This window comes from Chelonia mydas, chromosome 2 (assembly GCF_015237465.2).
Source record: "Chelonia mydas isolate rCheMyd1 chromosome 2, rCheMyd1.pri.v2, whole genome shotgun sequence".
Taxonomy (NCBI): domain Eukaryota; kingdom Metazoa; phylum Chordata; order Testudines; family Cheloniidae; genus Chelonia; species Chelonia mydas.
The window spans coordinates 47,272,594-47,288,078 of NC_057850.1; the positions used below are offsets into that span (position 1 = coordinate 47,272,594).

The 15,485-nt window shown below is 42.9% G+C and overlaps 1 protein-coding gene across 1 annotated transcript in view; it reads left to right on the forward strand.

The window, feature by feature from the left end:
- The window catches only part of CNGB3 (cyclic nucleotide gated channel subunit beta 3), a 118,353-nt gene that overhangs the window by 57,473 nt on the left and 45,395 nt on the right, over window positions 1–15,485 (forward strand). The window contains exons 4-9 of the mRNA XM_043539389.1: window positions 3,057–3,199; window positions 5,702–5,887; window positions 7,580–7,788; window positions 10,288–10,338; window positions 12,277–12,363; window positions 14,235–14,299. Of these exons, the coding sequence (XP_043395324.1) occupies window positions 3,057–3,199; window positions 5,702–5,887; window positions 7,580–7,788; window positions 10,288–10,338; window positions 12,277–12,363; window positions 14,235–14,299 (741 nt within the window). The remainder of the gene's footprint in view (window positions 1–3,056; window positions 3,200–5,701; window positions 5,888–7,579; window positions 7,789–10,287; window positions 10,339–12,276; window positions 12,364–14,234; window positions 14,300–15,485) is intronic.

The following is a 15,485-nucleotide window of genomic DNA, read 5'->3' on the forward strand; positions in this document are numbered from 1 at the left end:
CACTGATCTCCCCCAAAGCCACTGTGGTCTGCAATTTTTAGAAAAAAAAGCAGTTATGATTTTTTTTTAACTTACAATGTTCTCTGCACCTCTTTCACTGCTATTGACCAGGCTGCGTCCAGGGAGTCTGTGGTCTGAGGCATCCCTCTTTCAAGATATTGTAGTTCAGTATTAAAAAGTAACATTTTAAGTCCTTGAAATTCCAAACCAGATTTTTTTTTCTGAGCTCCTGCACTGAGCAACTTGAGACAATAATTCATCGTGTCTTATCCTATTCCAGGCCCATCAACCTCTACTGGAGCGGAAGCCTGGAACACCAAACCTTCCTGGATCATTCCAAGAGAAAGCGTTTCCATGTTGATTTCTGATGGACATTCTGGACAGGATCAACAAACAGGTCCAGTCCGTAAGACAGAGGGACTTTCGGCAAGAGGAAAAACATTCTGAAAGGCAAAAGGAAAGGCTCAGGCTGGCTTCACAGTGGGAGCAGACACTTGCTTTGCAGTTCCTGGAACAGGAACAGTGGTTAAGGGAGGGGGATAGAGCTGAGCAGAAGGAACTGTTTGGGTGGATGCTATCGCTAATGGCCAGCATCCCCTGTGCAATACCCTGTCCAGCAGTCCTGGAACAGCTTGGACAACTCTATGACTGGGTGGCCCATGCAGCCTGGCCCTGTCAGTGGCTGCACAGGGCAAATGTGCCCCCATGAAGTCCTCCAGGCTGCACCCTTCCCCTCTGGATACCTTCACTGCCCTTCCCTGGCCCCAAGCGGGTGGCAAACATGGAAGGGAGGACAAGAGGAATGGGGGGCCAGGGGACTCATAACAGTCGGGGGTTTCTATCTTGTTAATGGTTTCACTTTTTGCACTTGTAAATGCACTTTGTTCTGGGGGATTTTTTTTTAAGGTTTTGGTGTCATTAGTGTGCTAACGGCAGCTGGCCTGTCTGGCAATGGTTAATATTGTACCTTTCCAACAAATATTTAAAAATAAAGGGTTTTATTTTATTTTAAAAAATGGTATTGCCATCACTACATCACATCATCTAATGTGTGTTTCAAATAATAAAAGTGACACACGATCAGGGACAATTGGGAAGCTGTATGCAAAAAATAATTCTCAATACAGCTATCTACATCAATGAGTTATTTACATCAACCCATATTGTGAGTCCCCCTACCCCTATCCCATAAGCTGCCATATCATTTATAAGTACAATGCATTGCAATAAAACCCTCCCCCACAAGCAATGAAACCCACCATACACACATATATTCATAAAAGGTACTGTTCTCCCTCTTCCATGGGCACATGCAAGTCCATAATGTGGGAGCACAGAGCATCCTTGACTTCTGTTGCCTGGATTCATCCAGCTCAAGCTGGGCGTACTGGTTCAGCAGTCCATCACTGTCACAGATCCATTCAGGGGGAAATGGCTCACCTCTGGTTTCACAATGATTGTGAAGAGCACAGCAAGCCACAGTCATCCAGATAGCGTAGATAACACTGGAATCCAAACAGGTCTGTAGACATCACCACCGGCCTGTCAGTCTGCCAAATGCACATTCAACCACCACTCTATACCTGCTGAAAGTATAATTAAACCTTCTTTGCTAGAACCTCTGAGACCAGGATATAATTTCATAAGCCAAGGCAAAATGGGGTATATGGGGTCTCCCAGAATAACAGTGAGGACAGCAACTCCACTTATGAAAATGTCATTTGGTGGGACTAGTGGCCCAACCTGTCCATGAATGTAGATTCCTGACTGTCAAAAACCTGGCATCATGATTGTTACCAGTGCAGCCCATAATGATGTTCATAAATCAGCCGCTGTAATCTATGAGGGCCTGCATAACAATGGAGTAGTAGTAACCTTGGCGGTTTCATGTGCTCCTTGAGGAGGGCAAACTATGGACACATGAATCCTATCAGTGGCCCCAGTGCAATGTGGAAACCCCATTCTCTCAAAGCCATCTTTTATTCCTGTCACGTTGGGGTAAACCACATGCCAGATTGCCTCAGAAACCTGTCACCACTTTATTCAAAGTCACCTTCCCAACACCAAAGCAGGTGGCAACAGACTTGTAGCAGTCTGAGATAGCCAGCTTCCAGACGGTTATAGCAACCCACTTCAGAACCAGTATGGGTGCTCTCATGCATGTTTTGTGATCCAGGAGGGTTGGGGCAAGCTGCTTAGAAAGCTCCAGAAATGAATCTTTCTTCATGTGAAAGTTCTGGACCCACATCTGCAGGATGATGTGGCCTCACCAGTCTGTGCTTGTGGCCCTGCTCCAGAAGCATCGGTCTACATAGTGGGCATCAGCAGCTACATAGAGTGTCACAAGCAGCCTGAGCAAGTTGGAGTCCATCAGGTCTGTGTCCTCACACCCATCCTATCGTTAGCTCTGTCAGGTGCCTACAATGGGTCAGAAAACACTGCTGAAATGTCCACCATTGTCTCAAGGAAGCTCTGTCAATTACCAGAAACAGGAATGAAAGTGCAAATAAGAAAAGTTCTTCAAATGGTGCCTCCTCCAAGTTGCTGTCTCTGATGGCTGGGAGCATGCAGATCAAAAGGATAGCTCTGCAGGATGTGTTGGTGGGCTGTTCAAACCCCCTGTAACATGTGGGGTGGACAGTCGAGATTTCCCACACTGCCCCATGAACAAAGGGCCAGAGTAGCCACATTATGGGGCAATGGTAGGAAGTCTGCAGTACTTCAGTGAGGATGCTGGAGCCCCAGGTTTTGGCCTGGGTTAAAATATTCTTCATCTTGGGTCAGCAATCAGTGTAGATGCTCAGACCCTGGTTTCTCAAACTCAGGGTTAGCTGACTCAAGTTCCACTGACCCTGGGCTTCCACTACGGTGCAGACATACCCTGGGAGACTTCTTGGCTACCTATTTATTATAACTTCAGTAGCACAAAGGAACCTTAGCACAAACCAGCATCTGGCCCTTGTATTTGAATTCTACTCATGTCATAGCATTGATGCTGATAGTTTTCTTTCATTCCTTTCCAGTACTCTAAACTGTTCTTCTTTTGTCTTAATTAGCTCATCTCAAGGCCGGGTTGTAAGTGAGTATACTGAAGCCCAGCTGCAAGAGATTGTCAAAAAAATGAGGGCAAGAACATCGGTCTATAAAGAAAAACTGACTGACCCACTACTGTCCTCTCCTGAGAGCAGTCCTACAGCTTGTAAGTTGCTTTAGTTCTCAAAAGATAACTATTTATTTGGTGGTTTAAAGATGAAAATCCTATTCTGAGAGTTTAAAATGCTGGAAGATAATATTTCAAGAATCATGGATCAAATCTTCATTTGGGATAAATCAGCATATCTCTACTGAAATCAATGGAGCTGAGTTAGCAGTGGCTCTCAACTTTTCCGGACTACTGTACCCCTTTCAGGAGTCTGATTTCTCTTGCGTACCCCCAAGTTTCACCTCACTTAAAAACGATTTGCTTACAAAATCAGACCTAAAAATACAAATGTGTCATAGCAAGTTACTGAAAAATGGCTTACTTTCTCATTTTTACTGTGTAATTATAAAATAAATCAATTGGAATATAAATATTGTACGTGCATTTCAGTATATAGTATGTAGAGCAGTATAAACAAGTCATTGTATGAAATTTTAGTTTATATTGATTTTGCTAGTGCTTTTTATGTAGCCTGTTGTAAAACTAGGCAAATATTTAAATGAGTTGATGTACGCCCTTGAAGACCTCTGCATACCCCCAGAGGTACGTATACTCTTGTTTGAAGAACCCCTGTGTTAGCTTATAGCAAGCTGAGAATGTGGCCTATTTAAACCCATTGAGACACCTCATGAAATAGTTTTAATAGAAGTAAGTCTCCAACTATGACTGTTCAGGATCAACATTTTCAAACTACTTTCTAGATCAGGGACGGGCAAACTTTTTGGCCTGAGGGCTGCATCAGGTTTTGGAAATTGTATGGAGGGCTGGTTAGGGGAAACTGTGCCTCCCCAAACAGCCAGGCATGGCCTGGCCCCCGCCTCCTATCCAACCCCCCGCCCCTGCTTCTTGCCCCCTGACAGCTCCCCTGGGACTCCTGCCCCATCCAACCCCCACCCCCACCCCCGTTCCCTGTCCCCTGACGCTGCCCCCCCGACTCCAGCCCCATCCACCACCCCCTGCTCCCTGTCCCCTGACCACCCCCGGACCCCTCATCCCTGATTGCCCCCTGCCACCCCATCCAAACCCCCCCCATTCCTGACTGACCCCCCCGGAACCCCTGCCCCATACAACCCCCCCTTCTCCCTGTCCCGAGTGCCCCCATCCAACCCCCCTGTTCCCTGCCCTCTGAACGTCCCGACCCCATCCACCCCCCCGACCCCTGACCACCCCCCCGCAAACTCCCCTGCCCCCTTACCGCACTGCCTGGAGCACCGGTGGCTGGCGGCGCTACAGCCGCACTGCCCAGCACAGAGCACCGGCTCAGACCGGGCTCTGCAGCTGCCGGCCCCAGGAGCTCACCCTGCCGCCCAGAGCATTGTGCCGGCGGTGCAGTGAGCTGAGGCTGCGGGGGAGGGGGAACAGCAGGGGAGTGGCTGGGGGCGAGCCTCCAGGGCCAGGAGCTCAGGGGTGGGTAGGAGGGTCCTGCGGGGTGGATGTGGCCTGCAGGCCGTAGTTTGCCCACCTCTGTTCTAGATTCATCTCGGTTATTTTATCTGTATTCCTAGGGATCAAAGATACATGCCACATGCAGGTACATAGGTGATACTGAGATGAGATGTCTTTTGTAAAAGTAAACAAAATTTAAGGTCAGGCGATAATCTTCCAGCATCATTAAATATGCCAGGTATGTAGGTTAGAATGGGATAAGGCAGCGCAAGGTAATACATCTCACCTGAAAATAATTAAACACAGTACTGATGTTGTTCCTCTTCAGAAAAAAGCTTGTTTTCTTCCTTTGCACAGGAGGAGGAAGAGTGTATAATCTTCATATTCTGCATTTTTTTCAGAAGCTATTTATTGATCTCCTGAATTCTAGTAAGTTGGGAAAGATAGCAGGTAGGATGAGTGTCAGGATGAGTGTCTAAACTATTATAAACTTTGACAGCTCAGGAAGACGTGGTCAGATTTTTTTTAACTACTTCTGTGTCAGTTAACCTATTCCCCCTCTCTCTGGCACTTACTTTAGTTTTTAAATTATAGATGGTCCAGTTTGCCAATTTACTATTCATACTCAGTTGTGTCTTACTCTGCAAGTTGCCCCACTGAAATCAAGCGACTACTTTTGGAGTAAGAAACTCAGCTCGAGTATGGCAGAACTGGTCCCAGAGCAATTCTGTCCCATCCATGGCAAGTTTACAACAGTCATGCAAGAATAAGTGCCTGGGTGCCTCCTGCCTTACCCCATCTCAATCCAGCGTGTGTGTAATTGTACCAGCATTGACTGCCCAGGGAAAGATAGTGTAGAAGCACATTTCCCTCTGTGACACCCAGCACTAAATATCCTGGTGGTGTTAGTTGGAGTGTGCCTGCCTATGTCAGTGCTGAATTTACTCTCCAATCTGTTTTCTAACTGAAAACAGAACTGAAAATTGTAGCAATAAACACTAAGGAGTCGATTGCATGGCCTGTAATATGCTGGGGCTCTCAAGATCTGTCACAACAGTGAGGCATGTGCATGCCATTGTTAAATGTTCCCTTCTGTGACATTCACATGCTTAGCTCCATCAAAAAAGAAACCTCTGCCACCACCCCCACCAGAAGAAGAGAAAAAAGACGAAGAAAAGAAAGAGGATGCCAAGCCAGAGGATCATTACTGCAACATGCTGTGCTGTAAATTCAAGAAACCACCATTGAAAGAATACCTGAAGAAGATGGAGCTACCAGACAGTATAGATGCATACACAGGTAAACCAAATGTAGTCAAAGGAAGGTGTCAAAGGCAGGATAAAAATTTGTATTACTTGTGTTAAAATAGCACCTGGGTGCCCTATCTGAGGTCAGAGCCCCACTGCACAAGTGTGTAGTGAGAGACAGTCCCCCCTTAAGAGCTTTCAGTGTCAACAGTAGCCAAGAAAGAGAAATGGTGAGAGTGAAAACAGAGGCACAAAGAGGTGAGGAGACTTGTCCAAGCTCACCAGCAGAGCCAGGAATACAAGTCAGGTTTCCTGATTCCCAGTCCAGTGCCTGATCCCCTAGGGCCACTGCCCCTGCAGTGCTGAAAAGTCTTGGAAGCCAAACGAAGAGTTGTCATGAAAATCCAACTCTACCCAAACTGAACAAGTTTTATAAGTACTCCCCCCAAAAAACCCTGCACCTGTATTTTCTGTTCAGTCTCTAACTTTTTCCCATTCAAACTATTTTAAAGCCCTATTTTAAACATAAGTGAATCCAGCCCTCTTCCTTTAATAAATTCCACGTGTGACTCCTAGCTCTTACCAGACTCCATTTAACAGACCATGCTGTGTTATAAAAGGCAGAGGGTGATCTTCTCTCCTCCACAGAAACTGTTCTAGCTTAAACCCATCTAACATTTTGTTTCTGTTCTTAACTATAAGGGTTGGGATCTTTCAGAAGTCCACTGAATGCATCCGATGAAGTGAGCTGTAGCTCACGAAAGCTTATGCTCAAATAAATTTGTTAGTCTCTAAGGTGCCACAAGTACTCCTTTTCTTTTTGTGAATACAGACTAACACAGCTGCTACTCTGAAACCTGTCAGAAAAGTGTAAGTGTTCTGAAACCCATAAGTCAAAACAGTGAAATGAGTGAACTTCCACTCCTGAGTCTGAAGTGTTACACAGGTTTTGGACTGTAAATCACCAATTAAACTCAATGGTATTCTCATGTCTAAAATGCTGCAAAACATTCTGAAGACTCAGGGTATGTCTACACTGCAATTAAAAACCCGCGGCGGGCCCATGCCAGCTGACTTGGGCTTGCGGGGCTCAGACTAAGGGGCTATTTCACTGCAGTGTAGACATTCAGGCTGGGGCTGGAGCCCATATCTCACCTCATACTACATAGTCAAAGAATCATAGAATATCAGGGTTGGAAGGGACCTCAGGAGGTCATCTAGTCCAACCCCCTGCTCAAAGCAGGACCAATCCCCAACTAAATCATCCCAGCCAGGGCTTTGTCAAGCCTGACCTTAAAAACCTCAAAGGAAGGAGATTCCACCACCTCCCTAGGTAATGCATTCTAGCGCTTCACCACCCTTCTTGTGAAAAAGTTTTTCCTAAATAGTGTTAATATTGCCCCCATAAAGCAATGAACTGATATGAACAGATTCATCCTCACATCACTCCATGAGCAAGGTGAATAAGTATTACTATCATCAGCATCCCTGTTTGACAGATGGGGAAACACAGAGAAGTGAAATGCCGTACCCAAAGTTACACAGCAAGGGAATGGCTTAGTCATGATTAGAACTCAGGATTTCCTACCTCCCAGGCCAGTGTTTATTCCTCCAAATGTCTGGTAAATTTGCAAACTGCACTGCTTTCCCTGGAGGATGAGCGCTTTATTTCCAAACACAGAGAGAAATAAAAAGATGATGATTTCATACAGATTAAGTCACCAGCTCCTGTTTTCTTTTCCAGATGGCCGCTATGTAGTGTGGCTCCTGATCGTTACCATTGCTTATAACTGGAACTGCTGGTTCATTCCACTGCGCTGTGTGTTCCCAATACAAACATCAAGCAACATATTCTATTGGATCCTTGTAGACACCATTTGTGATATTTGCTACTTGTGTGATATGTTGGTGTTCCAGCCCCGAATGCAATTTGTAAAAGGTGGAGATATAATAGTAAGTAACAGTGGGAAGTGGAATTTCCACATTAGGTATTGTACTTTGAACTACATTATTAGACATGAAGCAGAAACTTGTTTAAACCTCAAATAGACTTTTTCTTGCAAGGCACACCTGCACTTCTTTATTTATCCAAGTATATTTATGTGCTTCTGCACTGATCTTTGGCTCTTTTGCTTTGGAAAAGAGGCAACATACATTTCATACATACTGTACATGCTACACCAGTATTCTAATTACACACAACAGCCATTGAAAAGGTAAAGACAAATTCAAAAGTGTCACAAGATAGCAGCAAGATCAGATCTAAAGCTCTTACTCACCAAATTACACAGCTGGAAAAGAGCAACTCGACGCAGCTTCTCTGGCACCTGAGACCACATGGAAATATAGCCAAAGAAATGTGTGTGAAATTTGCAACTCTCCACGGAGTCACTCATATAGTACAGATGTTGCAGATGAAAACAGAGGCTTTTCTACTAGCCCAGTGGGTTATGCTTCAATTACATATGGGGAACATGGCAAATGCATATACAGAGGTCAATTAAATAAAAGCTTTGGCCACCTTCTAACCTGACAAACTTTTTCCTCACAATATCCTTTGGTAAGAGATTTACTTATCAATTTCCAGCCTCTTTACTGACCTCAAAAGGCAGCAAGTCTCAAAAAATCAGAAGTCAGTGATGAAGAGAAGGAAACAAGTAGAGACTACTTAGCTATCAAAAACATGCATCTGAAGAAGTGGGGTTTTTTACCCACAAAAGTTTATGCCCAAATAAATCTGTTAGTCTTTAAGGTGCAACCAGACTCCTCGTTGTTTTTAAGCATCTGATAGTAAGTAGAGAGGGCACTGATACTGACAAACACACTTCATCTAGAGTTGCACGAACAGAGTGGCTTAGGAAGAACTGGGATGTGGCAATTTATTTGAGAGGAGCTAGAAAATTCACGGAGGAGGGATCCATGAAGCTTCTGTTGAGCTAAGGGTGTGCAGTGATGCTCGCTGTCGTTGAAAGATGTAGTTTGCACCATCTTATGGCAGCAGGGGTGAATCTAACCCATCATATCTGAAAGCAAACTGAACACAAGCACACTTTGCTGTGTTCTACCTCTCTAGAATTTTTGAATCTACCGAAGAGTTACTGCTGATTTTCCTGCACATGTTCCCAATCCAACTCTTGGAGCATAGCCTTCCAGTAAACATGGGACCTGCCTGCAAATTTCAGATCCAAATGTGGACTTTTCCCTGTTTCAGAGGCATTCGGATATGGAATTTTGGTTGGGCCCTTCTCCCCCTTGCATGATTACTTTGTTTCAGTAGCAAGTTTAATAAACAAATGAAATTAACATGCAAAAATGAGCTTAGATTCAAGTGCACAGCAACATGAAAATTCAAAACCAAGAATATGTCTAAATTGCAATTAGAGATGTAATTGCATCTTGGATAGACATCCACAAGTTAGTTTTAATCTAGCTCGTGCAGCTAAAAATAGCAGAAAAGACACAATGGCACAGACCCCGGCACAGACTAGGAACACGAGTACATAGTGAGGGGTATATATTGGTTTGTACAGCCCCTGCTGTCTCATCATCGCTGTTATTTTTAGCCACACGAAATTAAAGCTAGCTCATGTGTACCCACACGAGTTGCAATCACACTTCCATTTGCAATGTAGACATACCCTCTGACTGGTATTTCCACCTGTAACTTGGAACCAGCTTTAACTCAGTGTTTTTGTATATTACACTGCACCTTCTGTGCTATAGGCTATTACTTAAACCCTATTTTCAGGTCTCAAATAGACATAATGTGTGTTTATATTAATTGTAGTGCAAAGAAATATACTTTTCCATGCCAAGTTAGTCATTGACAACCCTTCTTAAATCCCAGTAAACTTGAGTGTTGTGAATAAGGTTAAAATTGTAGCATAAGGAAGACCACTTTTCTTTTACTTGAAGCTGTTTGTACAATTCATAGATTTTAAAGCCAGAAGGGATCATTTATGATCATCTAGTCTGAACTCCTGCAATTCTCTGAAAGCTGTGAAGTGATAATAAGGGAAGGTAGAAAATAGGTCTGCCTTGGTATGGAAAAAACCCTTAAGATTTTAAAGTTATTTTAAAAAACACCTCTGATATAAATACAGTAAGTATAATAATAGATGCAGTCCTTTAGAGACTTCTGATTAGCCTTTCCTAATAAGGTATTACCGTCAGTTCCCATGGTGAGCAATTTGAAAATAAATGGCTAATCATTATTAATGAATTCAGTGTTGATTGTTCTAATGCTAATGCTAAATGCATTTATTTAGCTTTCAAAGGCCCGATCCCTCTCAGAGATACTCAGAACTAGTCCCTGTATATGCTCTGAACCACTGAGCTTTGCCACTGACTTTAATGGGTGCAGGGTCAAACCCTGGCCTGAACATTATCAGGGACAGGGTTTTGGCTGATTTTTCTTAACTATGCTTTTTTCCCCTTTCTTTATAATTTTAGTCAGACAAAGTAGAAATGAAGAACTACTACCAGAATTCTCTGAGGTTTCAGGTGAGTAGGTTGTGTGCTACATTAGAGTTGTTTCAATGCTTTAAATTTTAGCCTTGGAACTCCACAAAGCTTTCCATGCTCCAATATTCCCTGTAGACAGAGAGATCATACTGAAGGGTCCCTGACTGACTGTCATTTTAGCTTCTCACCAGTTAAATCAAATGCCATGCTCATAAATATTGTTTATTCATTAATAAAAATATTGCCTTTGGCTGTATGACTCCCACTGACTGCAATGGGAGATAACTCTGTGAATGCATTAGATTCCAAAACTCTGGCTCAGTAGAGATTTGTTAAAGAAAGAAGCCTGTGCCCAGCTTAAAATCAAATGGTAACTTTAAATAAGAAACACTAGTATGTACTTGTGATAGTAACACATGATCATAAATAGTAGATATCACCTTGGCTCCACGCAAGTAAATCTAAAACTCCTTTTAACTTTTAAAGCTCAGTGCCTTAGATAAAATCAAGGACCCATTTTATTTTAGGACAGTTATTGCATTTTTTTCTGAAATGTAATTTTCTCAGCAAGAGTAAAAAGACACTGTATTGAAATTACTGAGCCACAGGTCCCCAAGCACCTCTGAAATTACAACCTAAGACCCTGCTCCTGCAAACACTTTTGTACATGCTCCACTTTAAACACACAAGAAGTCTCATTAATTCCAGTGGCAGGGCTTGAATGCCTCAAGTTAAGCGGCACAGAAGTGTTTGCAGGATCAGAGCCCAAACAGACCAAATACAGACAATGGAGCAGGGAAGGGATTCAACCTGAAAGCAAAGTGATGGAGTAGGTATACTGGGCCTGTGTCTTAGGTTCAATCCTGCAAAGTTATGAGTGCCCTTGATTTTTACTGAAGTTAGTGGGAGTTGATGATTCTCTTCAGCTCCCAGGGTTGGGCTACACTACATTTTGGAATTTATCAGTTAATGAAATACTAACTGTCACTGCATATTAAAATGTATGGGGCTAAATTTTGCCTTTCCTTGCATGGGTGCATTAGAGGAGAGAGTGGCCAGGGGACACTCCTTCCCCAGTCAGTACTTTTTTTTCAGGAGTCAGGTACAATCCATCTCTCAGCACTGGGGAGAAAAAGGATGGAATCAATAGCTAGTGGCTAAAGGCATTTCTCGGGGTGGAAGCATTTTGGGGGAGGTTGAAGGCAGGGTTCTGACCTCCATGAGCCCCTTTTGCTCCCTCACCAAAGCAGCAACAGAGTAGGGTCTGAGCCAGGAGCCACTTCCAGGAGCAGCTCCTTTTAAGACACAGCACCTGGTTGGTACAGCTTCCTTTATCGCCCCAAAGCAGAGTTTCCACTTGGAAAAAATCAGGAAGAAAGAGGGAACCGCATGTGAAAAATACACTTAATGCACTGCTAGAAGGCACATAGAATCTTTGATAATGTGGGCAATAAAAGACCCTAAATGGGATAGAAGAGAATGGTTGTCTTGGAGGAAGCGGTGCCTACACCTGTTGTATAGTTATAGCAGGGAGTGCCCTTCCTTATGCTCCCCACAGGTCCCTGGAGGTATTATGGCTTTGAAAATCATAATACTTCTCAGAAATGATTGTGAGGTGAACCATCGCCCCCCTCTCCTAAGCCCTCAGCATGTTTCAGGTTCATCGGCACCATAACTGAGCCCACATCATTTAATTATTAACAGCAATGCTACAGTTAAATATCCAAGACATTGTTAATAATCCTCAGTAACTATATGAAAATCTGAGACGTGTGGAGCATAAGAAAGGGCAGAAGAAAGCTCCTGGCATTTTCCTAGAGATGGTGTTGCTTGTCAGTTACTCAGAGATAGATGGCCACTGCCTGTTGACTGTTCAGCTTTCATGTGCAATGATTATTAAATCTAGCCATGTTCACTACAGAATGTAAACGAGTTATAGTCATTGTCAAGTCTTAATTGAACTGTGCTCTTCAACAGCTTGATGTGGCATCAATAATACCATTTGATGTTTTATACTTCATCTTTGGGTTTAACCCAGTGTTTAGAGCAAACAAGGTGTTAAAGGTAAGACCAGAGAATTTATTATGACTGCTTGTCCACTGGAAAATATGAAAAGTTTAACACCTATTGAAGATTTAGTACAAATATTTGGGAGTCTTTAGTTTGTGATTTTGTGAATGCTTCCTCCTTCTAAGAATCTAAGCTACAGACTCAAACTACCACCAAATAAATAAGTAAAATATGTCATTTTAATAATAGGAATAACGTTTCTGGTTATTTTTCAGCTGATTTTACTTATATTTACTTTCTGACTTGTAAACTAGTCTTCTGTAATCTAGACTAGTTTGTTTCTACTAGTTTACATTGAAATAGTTTTAAATACCCTATTTAATTTGCCAAAAAACAACCAGTTAAGATTGCTAAATGAGAATCATGTACTTACTGCTTACCTATCACATCACTTACAAAATTCAACCACTTAAAAGCAAGTGATGGTTAAGGACAACATATATCTTACACTGCCCATTTAATAAACATAAGCATATTTTTCTTATCAAGTGCAAGAAGTGTATGGCGACCAGTATGGAGGGGGTGGGAAAAAGCCAGATTATAACTCTGCCCCATCTCTACATCACCTTGCAGAACACATCAGTTGGATCATGGGAAGGTGCAGCCTGCACAGCCTCCCTGCATCAGCCCAATTATTTTTGAGCAGCCAATAGGGCAGTGGAGCTCCACATACCCACCCACCTCCCACCCCAACTCAGGCTAGTGGCTAAATGCCACCCTTTGGCCCTGGCATTTTACTATTCCTGCCCTTGAAAAACTCCCTGCTGAATTAGTCAATGTCAAAATCTCTCTCTTTGTTACATGTACAAAGCACTTATCACCACGTTATCTAAGCACTGCACAATGGGAATGGCATCTGTTATAGTGGCAAAACCCTTCTGGAAGTCTATTCTATATGCAAACTCATGTCAAAGGTTTACCTAAAGAAAAAAACTTCCCTTATCATATTTAGCAGCCTTATGCTGACTAAGAAATTTGGGCCGGTAAGAATGGGTGTCATTGGTTTGATTGATTTTTAATGTCCTGACTGGCAACACAGAATCAAAATGGTAAAGAAGAATGTAAAGCAAAACACTATATAATATCAGGCAAGTAAATTTGTGCTAGACAGAAAACAACAAAAGTGCCTGTTAATGTTAAAGGCGTATAGCAAAACTAAAGTAAAAATAGTTAAAGTGGGAGGAATTCAACCCAGGAGTAGATTAACTAACCTTTAAAAATTCCTCATGAGACCTCATGTTTTGATGTTACAGTCTGGGATACCCTCAGCTAACTAGGAAGTGACAGGGATTTCAAGATGAGGGGAGAGGGGTTTTTTTAATGATTAATTTACTTTGGCAAAATTACGTTCAGCCTAAGCAAGTACATTTTTCACTGAGTAAAAAGTCATTCATCATCATCATCAGTCATCACAGTAAATGGCAAGCAGGCACATCATTTACTATGGGACAAAGGGGGCAGTTGCCCCTCCCATATGTTGGTTTGCCCCCACCCCCAGTCTTTTCATGGGTCTGTATAAGCCACTTTTTGCCTCCCCCAACTTTATATGTGATTATATTATATCCTGTAATGTTCTATATGCTGACATAACTTTGCCCAGCTCCAAATTTTACTGAAATGACTCCCCTAATGACAAGATGTCATCCATAACATAGCTAATAGGGACAAACAACACCAAAATCTATACTGAGCTCAATTTTCATCTTAGCTTTGCAGTTCACCTTTAAACTAGATGTTTAAGGGATGTTAGACAAGTGAAAAATACATTATTTTCAAAATATGTATGTGAACTAATGTCAGTCCCATTAGAAAAATATATGTTATAAGGACCATGGTTCGATTGCTTTCATTTGGTTTCTGTCTAGCATATGACCTTCTTTGAGTTCAATGACCGGTTAGAAGCTATCCTGGATAAAGCATACATCTACAGGTACGTGGGCGGTAGACTTACAGTATGCAAAGTTTGGCACAAAATTTCAACCACTGTCCTGAACATGCGGTAAGAAAGACAAGATGCCAGGCATGAAATTTCCCAGTCCCAAAAAAGGCAACTAATGCAATGCCTACAACAGACCAAAAAGGGAAGAGAAGAGCTGTTAATCCAGGCATGAAAGGGAGTTCAGGGTGGAGGGACAGGGTACCCTCCCCCAGGTGTGCAGGGGTTAATGGCTTATTTGAGCCCCACCAGCCCATCCACTGGCTCAGATGATGCCTTTTCTCCACTACTGGTCACCCCAACTCCCAACCCAAGGGTGGGGGGACCCTTAAAGGAGCCATTACCCTTTTTCCCCACCAATCCAAACAAAGCCTTTGAGGTTGTGGGGGTTGCATTCTGTCTCCCAGGTTGTCAATCAAGCACAGTGTTGAATATGTTAAACCCCAAACAACTCCTCTTTGTTATTTTTTAACTGTCTCTCTTCATTAGACAAACACTAATGTACATGGGTAATTTTATTCACACGAGTAATCCCATTCTGTTTAGTTTGATTCCTTATGTGAGTAAAGTTACTCTCATTCATAAGTGTTTACAGGATCAGGGGCACATGTCACCATACCAGACAGAATCTGAAGACCCATAAAGGGTTTATTTAATGGGATCATTACTGGAGACTTCCTTTGCTTATGGCTGAAGTGAGATTCTGTGTTGTAGTTTGTTGGCACATTGCAGCAGTCATGATACCAAGGTGGTTTGAATGTTTTTCTTTATGCACTGCTTTCACCTTGCCTTTGCTATGTACAGAATCTTCCCCCAATCACTGTCTTAGCTGAACATGGGGTGAGAGTCAATGCAGCACAGACCTTGGATAGTGAAAGCATGGGTGACTTTACATGACTTTTGTGCCTTCTTTATTACAGGCTGCTCTAGGAACCAGAACAGCTCCTAAGTAACAGCACTACCCTGTAGGCTACCAGGTTGCTAAGAATGCCCATAATGCTGCTTCCAACTTAATCAGCCGCATCCCCTCGCCTGCAGCTGTGCAGTGCCATTTGCCTTATACCAAGTTTTGTGGCGGGTGGCTTGTAGAGCAGCATAGGTTGCTGTATGTAATGCCTGCACCTGGAAAATTCTCCTCCACGCAGCTCTGGGGATTATATGGTTCTTGTATGCTGCCGCA